Raw genomic sequence first — 13,054 nt, forward strand, 5'->3', positions numbered from 1 at the left:
ATTCTTTCTTTAGACTTTGGTAACTAACTGCACCAACGGATGCAGACCAACAGCATCAGTCATCAGATTACAGTATGTCATTTCTCAGACATTCCAAAACTCAACAAATGCTGATTTAACATGTTCAACTGGCAAAAAACAAGTGCAGTCAACACAAATATGGGTAGCACACTATCTGACAAAACTCGGTGTCTGTTGGCATAGTGTTAATTGGCCTTAACTTATCATTGAATAAAAAATCACATACATTTTTACTCTAGTAGGGACCTGATATGTTACGACCAGTAAACACTCTATAAACCACATAACAACACCCTAAAATACGGCCAGAACACCTTAGCAATGGCCTAGTAACAATCCACAATCCTTTAACATATTCTCATACTATCACTCTTTTCCCCCGTCTTGCTCTTTCTCTCTGTCTGCTTTACATTCTTTCCATCATTAGTTTAATTTTAAGGAAAAAACCTTTAATATTCAATCTATTATAGAATTAAAGCATAGCCTTGCCAATGCCTCGTCTTAATAACTTCATATTAAGTATTCATCTCATGTATGAATATTAAAAGTGATTCTAGATTCATACTGTGGGTTTCTTTTGCAGATGATCCTGTGCAGGCTCAGAATCACGACGCGGAGGAAGCAGGACCGACTACTGATGTTAAAACAGAAACAGACACCACACCACCTCACAACGGAAATGTGGAAGGAGAATCATCACACAATACTCCAGAAGAGGATGAACATGCTTCTGCTAACAACTTTAACAGCCACCCTGCTGAAGGACTAGGTGCTGGTGGTGTAACTATGACCTTCCTTGGCTTCAAGGAGGCGGAGTCTGGGCAGGGAGTAGATGAGGATGATGACGGTGGAGCAATTATCAGAGCAGAAAGAGTCATCATCACAGACGAAGGGGAGGAAATCCCAAAGGAGGATGACAAAACTGCTCAAGAACCTACTTTGGACACCACAAATGAAGACACTTCTGGAAACACAGAAGAAAATGGTGATGAGGAAAAGACAGAGAACCATCCAGAAGCTTCTGCTGACCCAGAGCAGGCAGAGGAGATTGAAGATTCTCCTGCTGATGAGATACAGATAGTTGCAGATGTAGCTGTGGAAGTCAAAACACAAGATCTACTTGATCTTGAGCAAGAGGAGAAAGATCTTCCCGAATCGACTGAAACGCAACCCCAGATTGTGAAAGTAGATGGCGCTATTGAGGAATCACAGGTTCCAATGTATTCCAAAACACAACCATCTCCAACAATCAGAGCAAAAGTCGAGGCAAACACAACAGAATCGCAAACCCCAAAAGACGAGGAGGTCGTGCCCGCCACACGCATCTCGCTCAGCCAATTTCACGATGTTCCACTGGATGGTGCCGGAGAAACAGCGGAGTCAAACGCCAAGGCAGAAACAGAAAAACAGCGTGCCGAACAAGAGCCTCTGCTCGTCTCCAAAGCAGCGGCTCAGCTGGATACCAGCGCCGCGATTCGAGCAGAGGACGCAGGTGCACCAAAACAAAAAACCTGCCAATGCTGTTCGATCATGTGAACAATCTGTTGACGTTTGACTGTGACTCTTTTTATTCTCCATTCTTTTTCATTTTGTCTGTTACTCTGAATATAGAGTTTGTATTTCAAGACATTCGTATTTTCATCTTCAGCTGTTCACATCGAAACTTGCAGTGGCGTCAAAGCACAAAGTGTTTATGATGTACTGAAGCCTTCAAGACTTGCATTGCCTTCACTGTATTGAATTCCCATAACTCTTTTCTGTGTAAGAAGAAGCACATTGCCTTGCAGGAAAAGACTGGAAAAGGCTTCAATGTGCATGTTATTGTTGATGTATCACCATTGGTTGCATTCCTGGCCTCTGGTGTCTTATTATGATCCTGTTTTTATGTCTGGCGACTCTAGAGCGTTGGCTGCCGACCCACAGAGGCCTTGACGGTTTTAACACTACCATATAAAAATATTTTGTTTTTCTTAGTGCCGTGGGAATAGACCCACGTGGGTAATTAATAAGTCTCAACCTACAATAGTTGTGGCATTCTCTATTAGAAACCATTTGTGTGCCTTGGTATTGAATCAAAACAAAGAGACAGACTGGTTAGATGTGATTTTATACATTCTGTAACATCTTTAGGGTTTTTGCATTGTTGATTTGAACGGAATTTCAGTTTGATTGCTTTTATTGTTACAGTGCATTTAACTGCCAGACAGAAGTGTTTTTAGACTTTAAAGGCATGGTTTACCCAAAATACAAATGTCTGTGATGAAAATCATTTCATGTTGTTCCAAAGTAAAAGTTTCTTCTGCAGAACACAGAAGATAGTGTTTCAATAAAGAGAGATTATTTTGTCCTGCAGAAGAAAGAAATACATGCAGGTTTGGAATGACATGAGGGTGAACTATCCCTTTAATGTGACCCTATGAACAGTACTTAATATACTTCTGACCAGTATACAGTATACGGCATAAACCGCTTTATCAATCTTTGCAATTTTAGGTTCATTCTCCAACTAACATTTCTCTAAGGTCTACTCCTGCTGTCTTTCATTAACACTGTTTTAATTGTGTGTGACAGCGATTCAAGTTTCATACCATGATATGTAATCAATACTATTCAAAGTTTTCAGTTGGATTCAGGAACATTTTTTTTCAGCATAGAAAGTTTGATGTAAATTCTCAGTGCCTTAACTGGGAGCCTGTTTGTACTGAGCTGAATGAGAAGCGGTGAGGATTTTGTATAGAAAATTTACATTGGAAGATCTGCAAGGATTAATAAACTAAACTGATGAAATTTAATCAAAGGCTATGTTTTTCTTAAAATAGACTGAAACAAGAAATAGTTTAGAAGGTATATAATGAGGATGCATATGCTGTCAACATAAGGATAAAACAGAATTATTTTGTAAATTATGTATAAAAGAGAATCAAATAGTAATGCCTTTAAAAAACAATGGCAACAGTCCTTTTATCAGGAAACATGAAAACAGTGTTTAAGGGCTGATTGTTTAAATATTCAATAGCCTGAAATGTTTCCATATTTTTGTTTAAATATTTAAATAACTTTTATGCTGCTATACATTGCACTTCACAGTAAGTTTTCAATTCATCAACATGAGTTAATGCATTCGGTATCATGAACAAGCATTTAATAATCTAGTTATTATGCTTAAATTTGCCATTTTTCATTGTTAACTCGTGTTCATGCATAATACATTAGCTAATGCTAACTGAAATTAAAATGTATTTGTATATGTAACCTAACATTAATAAATGCTGTAAAATATTGTGCATTGTTAGTTCATGATATCTAATGCACTAACTAATGTAAACATTAAACCTTATTGTAAAGTATTATAGTAACATGTAGATCTTGCACTATCTTGTGTATGAATCTAAAAGTTATTCATAAAGAGATCCCCTGTTCAAACCCTGGCTTCAGTCATGAGAGCTTTGAGAGCTGTTTGGATTAGTGATGCAAGGCCTGTGGTGTACTCAACAGCTTTAGTGCAGCGTGGAAGAAGAGAAATGAACTGCACAGATTTTAACCTGGATTACTAAGCAGGGGGTGGAGGTACAGAGAGAGAGAGAGTTAAAGAGAGAAGGAAATCAGGGAAAGAAAGAGAAGGTGAAAGGGGCACACTTCAAAACGTCTTGGTGAACGGTTGCAGTTCTTTGTGTCTTTCAGCTGACCTTCCATCCTTTCTTTCATCTCATCAGCTGGTAGGTCTATTTTCCTTTTTCATCTGGTTTTATGTATAAGATGCAATACATGTAGGTCTCATTAGTATTTGTTACATCTTCAGGAATTTGTTACTTATGTTACTTGGGCTCATCAGTTGGATATTGCAGGATTATTTTATTTAAAGCCCTCCACATTACTAGTGTACATAGAAATACATTAAGTGAAAAAAGTGCACTTATTCATATTTAGTGACAGCTATTCATAATGTAAGTGTCTTGAAATTTATGGATGCTGACAGCAGTTTTTAGTATACTGTAGCTAATAATAGATTTGTGCTACTTGGATTTTGTTTATAGCCTATACTTAATATTTAAATTTTCACAACAGTCTTTTCCATGCCTTTGAAATTCATTCATGACCATAATTATATAGTCTGTTATAGTTCTATAATTCATAGGAACACAAGAATACCTCACTATTACTGTATTATTCCTGAATCAGACTTTCCATGTTGTTTTGTCACTCATGTCCAGAGTATAATCTGATTAAACAGTATTAATCTGCGCCTTATGTAATTAGCATTATGCTATGACACACCTTTAAGTCTTTGTGTTTCTTCTACGTCCAGTGGAAAATGCAATACAGTGTTCAAATATTAAATTGAGAATGATCAACTCATTGTCAACAACAACAACTAAATATATATATATTACCTGACTTGCATGGATATCTGATTTTGTTTTTAAGTAAATATGATTCTGAGAAGAGCTGGTTAAACTTTTACTCTCTAACGAATAGAGATAAACTTCATTGACTGTGAAGGTGGAAAAAAATCCACTTCTGACCCTGCACACTGTTTAATGTTTTTCTAATTTTAATAACTTTGTTAATCATTCTTAGTCACATGTGCCAATATGAAAAAAAAAACCCAGTATGGATCAATGTGCATTATAGCAAAACAAGAAAACAGTTACAGAAAAAAATGCCTTGTCTGTAGACTGATGTAAAAACAAAAATATTTAAATAAAAATTACAAATAATTGTTTCAGGTGACCTATTTTAAGGTGATCTTAATGGGAAAAGACACTAATCTGACATGGAGGCATAGGCGTTAAAGAATAAATGACCTAATTAATTTGATTAAGACAGAGGTCAAAGAATTGTGAAGCAAAAACCCAAAAGCAACAGACTGCAGCTGTGAAAAAGATTCCATGCAGTCACACCATAGCTCAATTTAATATGAGACTTCCTGAGCTACTGGGATTGAAACATAAGCTGATTATAGTTTCCTAAATCAGCAAAAATAAAAAATATATAAGTGTTTCCATTACAAAGAAAAGGCCTTCAGGGGTCTCACCTCTAATCCATAAAATGAAGAACGGGTGAGAAAATGGACAAGGGATAGTTGGGAAGAAAGAGAGAACTTTGTTGATTACCAGTTCAATCAAATAAAGGAAGCCCGCTTCTGGCTTGTCATTCTATTATTGTATAATGCATTTTGCCATTTATTTCATACAGATCTATTGCAAAATGGAAACAGATTCTGTGACTTGCCCTCAGAAATCTGAATTCCAGGATGAATGCAGTAGTAAAGAAGGAAAATCTCACTTTACTGATGATATGGAAACAGCAGTCTCACAAGATTTTCCACCTCAACCTCACGATCATCCCACCTCCTCATCAGCAGATGGAGCCATTGAGGCAACAGAGGAAGTCTTGAGCAGTATAGTTGAAAATGACCTGAATTGTGATCAAGAGTGGCCACCTGTGCCAGGACTGGAAGAAAATATCCAACCAGAGAGGAATGAGTGTCAGGCCATTGAGATTCAGGATGAGGTGAAGGAAAACACTGAAACCAGTGAAGATGTTCAGACAACGGAGGGTGAAGAACCTGTTACCATGACAAAGGCAGACAAAGGCTCACCACAAATAACAAAGGCAGCCAGTGAAGAAGAGGGACATGAGCTTGAGTCACATGGCGACTCTAACTCAACAGTGTTCCTATCAGAAAACAGTGAAGAGCAAAATATAGACTGCAAACCTGTGGACTTTGCCACCACCAGAGAGCAGTGGGTGAGACGGGACAGTCGTTGTGATGAACCGTCAAACCTGACGTATTCCAAGAGCTCTTCAAAAAGTCTTCTCACTGAGACCGAACCTTCATCAAGCACCCAAAGTGAATCCACAACTGAACCTGTGGTTAATGCTGAGAACATCCCGCAGGGGGAGCCCGAGGTAAACAACCCAAGCGGTCTGAATGAGAATGAGGAGGTGCAACAGGTGTGTGTTGCTGCTCCGCCCCTAGAAACAGTTGCAGGCAAGCCAACCAATCCAGAGCAAGGTAACTCTGCTTGTATCTCTACTGAAGTAAAAGAGCCATTGATAATGCCACAGGGGAGGAGGGACAGTAAAAGGGAGGAGAGAGAGAGCAGTGAAACAGGTGAAGAGCGAAAGCAAACAGTGTGTTTCACAGAAACAGGTGGGACCGAAGGAAAGCAGCTGGGGGAGGTTAAAGATCAAAGACAGGAACGGGAAAACAACGGACAGAGAGCAGAGTCCAAGTCAGACACAAAGCCTCATCTGGGAGAAGGTAAAGGCAACAGAATGCAGGTGGATCATTTTGATGACAGCCAGAGTGATAGTGGCGTATCAGCTGATTTCTCCCCCAACAGCACAACAGATGTCTTGGAGGGCCATGATAATGATGCTCCTCAGCGCTCTGAATCTCCACCTAACGAAACTCCCATTGAGAGGGAGATCCGTTTGACCATGAAGAGAGAGCAGAGTCTACGGCGTTCTCGAGGACTGTGCGATACCATTGACAGGACTAATGAGTTTGTGGAAATTCCAGTGAGAAAGCCTATTCTATCCCAGGACCCTCAGATAAGACCCAACCCAAGCCACGGCAAAGACCGGCAGTTTGCTGGAAAGAAGATGCAGAAGGAAATTAGTGCCGAGACAGAGAGGGAGAAGGTTCTGGTTGAACTGGGCCGACTACCTGGGTTCTATGACAAGGGAACAGAGGTACAGCTTCAAGACAAAAAGCAGCTTTTTGAGTTATTCCAAGAGCCGAAGGAAACGGTGGCAACCATTAGCAGAAGATCTGACACTGTAGAGTTTGCCGCTGGAATACAGGAAGTTGATTCTGCTGTTGATGTTAAACAGCGCCTAATGCAATTCTCACAAAATTCTCCCACCCCACCAGTTACGGATCAGTATGGAGCCACCAACGGCAACCCGTCTGCTGCTCGAGGACCTGGTCTAACTGAGGGAATCAAGGGCCAGATAATCATCATAGAGGCCAATACTATTCCCACAACTGTGGGAGGACCAAACGGAGGTTATAAAACAACCTCATGCACAGATGGAGGATCTGTGAGACCGATGAATTCAACGGGTGTGAGGGCTTCTTCTGCCGAGCCTGTCAGAGCAAGACAAGACCCAAATTTAGAAGTGACTGAAGATGAAGACTCGAGTTTAGTGAAGGAGAACCCTTTCTTCAAGCTCCGTTCTTCAATGAGTCTGCAGTCTCAGGTGGAGCTGGACATTAAGGAGGCAAAGGAGAGGGAACAAGAACTGCAGCTACAGAGAAACAGTCTTTATGGAGGAGCAGCCATGTATACAGAAGAAGGAATGGGGACAGGAATGGATTTGAGGACAGAAATTAGAGTGAGAGGATTAATGGGAACCTCTAGCCAAGAGATTCCCCCACCTCAACAGACTCCAGCAGTCCGCCAATCAGAGACGTTCACCTCCACCACGTCAGGTGAGTCATTGCAAGCAGCATATGAAATTTTGGTTTTGGTTTACAGAGCAGTTCAAATCAACTGAAGACATCAGTCACACCATTGGTGCTTTCATGTTTGTATAGGTTAAAAAAACATTAAAGGTAGGGATGGTTTACATTGGATGTTAAATGAATAAATGCAGTGGCTTGCACAGACCTCAGTAGAAATTGCTCCCCCTCAGTAGAATCCGTGGTCGGGGTATTGTTGGCGAGCCCCCCGACCCCACTGAATAAATGTAAATAAAAACATAAGAAACTTATGTAGCATTCAATATACAATTCATGCATTAACTGATAATCAAACAAAAATTAATTCTGCATTGTTAGCACCATACACAACCATTTAAGCTGCCTGACACATACAAAGAAGCATTTGTCATTCAAATTCTGTTGTATTCAAAATATACATTTTATCAGGTTATTCATTGCCTGCGAACAAACCCATAGTCTTTGCATTGCTAGCACCACTCGCTACTGTTTAGCTACAAGAGAAGATGCTACATAGAGAGGATGTATAAACAGAGGATACATATGCAAAGAAGTGAACACATGGCGTATCTAACAAATCCTAAAACAAATTATTAATTTGAAGGTTATCTATCAAACCCATGACCTTGGCATTGCTAGCACAATGCTTGACTATTTGCGCTATGGGAAAACCTTAATAACAGCAACACTGGCAAAACTCAACACCTGTGAACTATTATTTAACAGTGTGATTCTAACACGTTTCTGTGTGTGTAGAATGTAATGTAACCATATTATCATTTGAATGGAAGCTAGTAGTTTGTACTTCACCATGGCAGCGAACAAACAAATAGCCTAAATGCTAATATGGGGTTATGTCACCAGTACTAGTGTAAACCAGATATTGAAATTTCTGTTATTAGTCAAATGTACTGACTTGAGCAAAGTATGGATAAGAATACTGTGTTCTGGAAAGGTGTATGCATCTTTGAAATATAGCATGCATGTTCAATACATAATCTACAGTTGTGACCTGTAGAAATGATCTTTTACTACTGTACAAGCCAGCTGAAATGCCTGCTATAGTCTTCATATAGAGAAATGGCACAGAAATTTAATGACACATAGATTTAGTACTAAACTGAGGGGGAAGTGAAATCACTTTTCCTGCCATTTTTTTTTTTTTTTTTTAAGATTTTATCGTTTCTACTTTCTCTTTTCTTAATGAAAAAAAATCTCCTTTTCTATTTACTCAGAAGAGAAATCCTTTACAATTATTAATCATAACAATTTCTGCCAAAACGTCATGGTACAGATATTTTTCCTGCTGTAAAATCAAAGTTTACGAGGTAACTCCTTCTAATAGAGTGAAATATTTTCAGAATCTTTCTGTCATTTTATATTCTTCCTTGACTGATGGTGGCCAATATCAATTTACTACAGCTTTACTGTAATAACAATAACTTTATTAACTATGGAAATTTTGAGGAAACTGCGGTAACCTTGGGACATTTTTGTAAGGGCAGCTAACAGATATAGACCAGTACTGCCGGTGTCATAACTTTATACTAATATGATGTAATAGGAGTGACTTGTATGAACTGTGGCACTTTTCCAGTAGTAAATATTTGAGTGATATTTTAATAAAAATTTTCTTCTAAGAAAAATCTTCAAATTTGTTTTTCTTCATTGCCCATCATAGTGAGAAATTCAGCTATATTTGGACACACCGCATTCATGTTTCTCATCTAAATCTCAATATAACTGCTTCAAATACCTGAAATAAGCTTTTTAGAGAAATATGAAATGATACTAAGAACAATATGCGCCTACTTGTCCGTACTTTGCTGTTTTCTCACTTATTATGCATGGATATTGTCATGAACATCTAGTTCATTGGATTATCCATTACATTCACTGAAATAAACATCTGTCTTCTGCTTATAGTGCGTCAATCCACTGGAAAACTGGACTTAATGTGGCCACCGCCCCAAGCTGATGAAGAACAAAGACAACTGTCAGAGGTAGAGGACTTTTTGTTTGAATCTCTTTTAAAAGGCACCATTTGTGTTCTTAACTTCTTTTCCGTGACTGTGTATGTCACAGTCACACTGGTGTTAGTAACATTGTGGTTAAAGTTTTGGGCTGGTGCTGGTAACCCAAAGGTCTGGTTCAAATTTTGAATTTAGTAGTGCACGAATTAAGATTTTTACCTGAACAATAAACAGATACCAAAGCTCTTCAACCTTTCAGTAGGTAATCAAAGGGTATCAAAGTTTCAGTCACCCTCCCTGTGCAAACACAACCACACACACTTAAATGTGATGCAACTGAAAAAGTAGTTTATCTTTCTTCATATAATGAGAGTTCAGAGCAGAGTTCATACTAGCTGCATTCTTTAGAATCAAGATTATGTCCCCACTGTATTATCACTGAATCCTTCTCCTCAGCCAGGAAAGTATAATGTAACCAACACAATCAGCACAATCAAAACCAATAGGTGCTGCCAAGTGAACACCTTTATCTGAAGACAGAGGCATTTTTTCAGTTCAGCTCAGGTCTCGTTTGCTTAGAGAAAAGTGCCTACCTTGATATACGAGGAAGTTAAAATTGCATGGACTGCTCCTGCCCCCCCCCCCCCCATTTATAGGAATCACTCACCCCAAAATGAAAAGTCTGTCATCATTTTTTCACCCAAATGTCGTTCCAAGCTTTTATGACTTTTATTTGTCAAACACAAAAAGGAGATGTTAGACAGGAAGTTTAGTCTGTTCTCTCACATACAACAAATTAATGATGACCAGGGGCTGTAAGACTCCAAATATGACCAAAAAAAGTGAGGTTTGTGCATTATATTATATGATACCTTTACTTTGTTATTCAGTGAAAAGCCAAATGTATTCACTTCTCAAATCTAACTCAAATGTACTTATTTGAATTTGCGCATATTCAAATTTGTGTGCTGTGAGCACTTATGTGACATGTGAAAACCAGTTACAATAAATGTCACAATTGACATCAAATCTTATATGCCATATTTGAATATGTGCAAATATGGATGAAATGTGAGACAATTTTCAATGAATAACAACTCAATTCGCCTTCAGAAGACCATGATGCTTATTGGAGCTTGACATTCTCTGGTCACCCTTTGGTCTCATTGTTTGTAAAAGAGCAGTCTAGATATTCTTCAAAATATCTCATTCATTGAGGAAAAATGTCAAATCGGTTTAAAACAACATGTGGTTTAGTCATTCTTGACCAAATAAGTCCTTCAACACTTTCAGAAAAAAGGTACAAAAGCTGTTACTGTTTCCAAAGGTACATATTTGTACCTTATTTAACACTAAGGGGTGTATTTAAGTACCTTTAAATGTACATTTAAGTGTACACATTAGTACCTTAATATTACATTTTTGTACCTTTCGATAAGGTGACAGCTTTTGCTCCTGTATGTGTATGTAATGTGAGCTAAATAAAGGTATTCAATTTTAAATGCACTTATTAATGTTCTTATTATAATGTTCTGATAAATACAGAAAACAGTAAAGATCCCAAGGCAGAAAAATCCATTACTTGAGCGCTGGGAGTCAGGGATGGTGAACGGCCATGTGGACGATGATGACCGAGACTGAAATCCAACTACAGCATCCTGACATATACAATACAATATGGAGCCCAGTTAACCAAGTGTACCAGCCTAAAATAAAGCGTATGAACAACTGATCAGTTTCCCCAAAAACCCCTCTGATCTTTTAAAGGAAACCAGTTAGTGTGCCACGTGCCATTATGGATGGATAAAGAGCATCAATTGCCTCAAAAAGACACTGCAAGTTGGTTATACAATCTGATATTCCATAACACACGCTGTGTAAATACCAAATGAGCCAAACTGGTGTTAATGGTAGTAGGTATGGCAGTGTTTATTGTTGTTACATGGGCTCAAATGATTTCAGTGTAATGATTATGTAATTTTTAATGTCATTTTCTGATTTAGTTATAGAAATATTTCTAATCATTTAACATAGCTGCTCATCTCATAGTAACAAAGTCTAAAAGCCTGGAATTCTGTAAGATTAGATAAGAATTATATTTAAATTAAACATTATTTGATAGATATTTCATTACTGATTAGAAAAGCTAAATTATACTGGGAAAAGGCTTTATTGATGCATACATAAAAATGATCAAATAAATAAAAATGTGTTAATCAGCTTTTTTGGTTATTTGCGAATGCACTGAATAATTGATGAATGTGACTTATTGTTAGTGTTGTGATAGAGGTTTGGGCCTTGGAGTCCGAAACTAGATAACTGACTTCACAATAGGCACAATGACCAGGATGTAATGCTTACGCCATATCTACGGCTTTGATTTTCAAAATAACAATTAAAGAGGGCGACGTTCTAGCATTCCATTCAGCTTCCATGCAAAAGCCCCTTGCTCGTTCAGTGACATCACAGTCCATTCTAGGCTTCTGCACACTCAGCCCGTGCTGTGAGGTATGAATACCCGACTGCCGTGACTCAACACGCCAGTGGGCATTCAAATTCGTCACCATGGTGATGATGGTACTGTAGGAAAGGTACAAAGAAAACGTCCGAGCCGAGTGAGATTAGTCATGAGTGAGATGACAACACACACACGCTTTACTGACCCTCTAGTTGCCTGTGAATTATTCATTCACTCTTTCTCAGCACAATTAGCAAAGGCTGCATGGGAATGCTCATTTCAAATATGGCAGCAGCTCATCGACACCGCTGGAAAAAAGCTGCCCAATGCTTTCAGTCTTCAATGAGGTTAATCCAGATGACCTTTAAGACCAATACACAATACTATTCTTTGTGAGGAGGTATTCTTAGGAAAACATTGTTTTGTTCCTGCCAGTGCTACGCGTTTCTTTGTAAGTACAGGATTAAAGGGACAGTTCACCCTAAAACCAATTCTATCATGATTAACTCACCCTCAAGTATGAGTTTCTTTCTTCTGTTGAGCAGAAAAGAAGAATGTTGGTAACCAGACAGCTGACGGTAGCCATTGGCTTCCACAGTACTTTTTTCAATGGCTACCGTCAAGTGCTTTGGTTACGTATATTCTTCAAAATATCTTCTTTTGTGCTCAACAGAAGAAAGAAGGATACATAAGGGTGGGGAAATAGTGAAAGAATTTCATTTTTGGGAGAAGTACTTTAAGGCGCTTCAGAGGACAAAGCAGAGAAACTTCAGTCAACCCTATGCCATTATGATTGATTATCTCAGACTGTTAGAGCTATAAATGGTTTATGGTTTGCTAATCAAAATGTTATCATGTAGTTTCACGCTATGTGAAAAAACTAGTCTTAAAAACTAGTACCAAATAATAGTTGCTTAATTTTCTTACTAGAATGTTGTTCTGGCATGACTGTCAAATTAATTTCCTTTTAAGTTTCATGATAAGCAAAGGGGAACTGAACGAACCACTTGAACTAAGTGACATTAGTGTAAAAAAAAAAAAAAAAAAAAAATGGCAGCGTAAATGAAAGCTTTCACTTTTAAGCTTTAGGTGATTAAATCTATAAAATTATTTGCAAAGATTTAATTTCCAACACTCAAAACTGCCAGT

The 13,054-nt window shown here is 38.2% G+C and overlaps 2 protein-coding genes across 5 annotated transcripts in view; both read left to right on the top strand.

Annotated features, from left to right (window-relative positions):
* The window catches only part of palm3 (paralemmin 3), a 43,684-nt gene extending 39,269 nt beyond the window's left edge, over nucleotides 1-4,415 (top strand). For 3 of the 4 annotated variants that reach the window (XM_079432235.1, XM_079432233.1, XM_079432234.1), the window contains exon 9: nucleotides 605-2,812. In XM_079432235.1, the coding sequence (XP_079288361.1) occupies nucleotides 605-1,557 (953 nt within the window). In that variant the 3' untranslated portion in view covers nucleotides 1,558-2,812. Of the gene's footprint in view, nucleotides 1-604 lie in introns of all 4 variants that reach the window. The other variant, XM_079432232.1, reaches the window with a different exon arrangement.
* LOC306879360 (uncharacterized protein) lies at nucleotides 3,486-12,934 on the top strand. Its single transcript, XM_079432223.1, has 4 exons — nucleotides 3,486-3,737; nucleotides 5,218-7,465; nucleotides 9,401-9,477; nucleotides 10,993-12,934. The coding sequence occupies exons 2-4, from the start codon at nucleotides 5,230-5,232 to the stop codon at nucleotides 11,086-11,088; spliced, it is 2,409 nt and encodes an 802-aa protein (XP_079288349.1). The 5' UTR covers nucleotides 3,486-3,737; nucleotides 5,218-5,229; the 3' UTR covers nucleotides 11,089-12,934.
* Nucleotides 12,935-13,054: the final 120 nt, after the last annotated feature.

Source organism: Barbus barbus (genome assembly GCF_936440315.1).
Source record: "Barbus barbus genome assembly, chromosome: 13".
Taxonomy (NCBI): Eukaryota; Metazoa; Chordata; class Actinopteri; order Cypriniformes; family Cyprinidae; genus Barbus; species Barbus barbus.

Coding starts and splice junctions, on each gene's coding strand:
- LOC306879360 (XM_079432223.1), top strand. CDS start 5,230: ATGGAAACAGATTCTGTGACTTGCCCTCAGAAATCTGAATTCCAGGAT. Junction 7,466..9,400: donor GTTCACCTCCACCACGTCAG/GTGAGTCATTGC, acceptor TTCTGCTTATAG/TGCGTCAATCCACTGGAAAA. Junction 9,478..10,992: donor AACAAAGACAACTGTCAGAG/GTAGAGGACTTT, acceptor TGATAAATACAG/AAAACAGTAAAGATCCCAAG.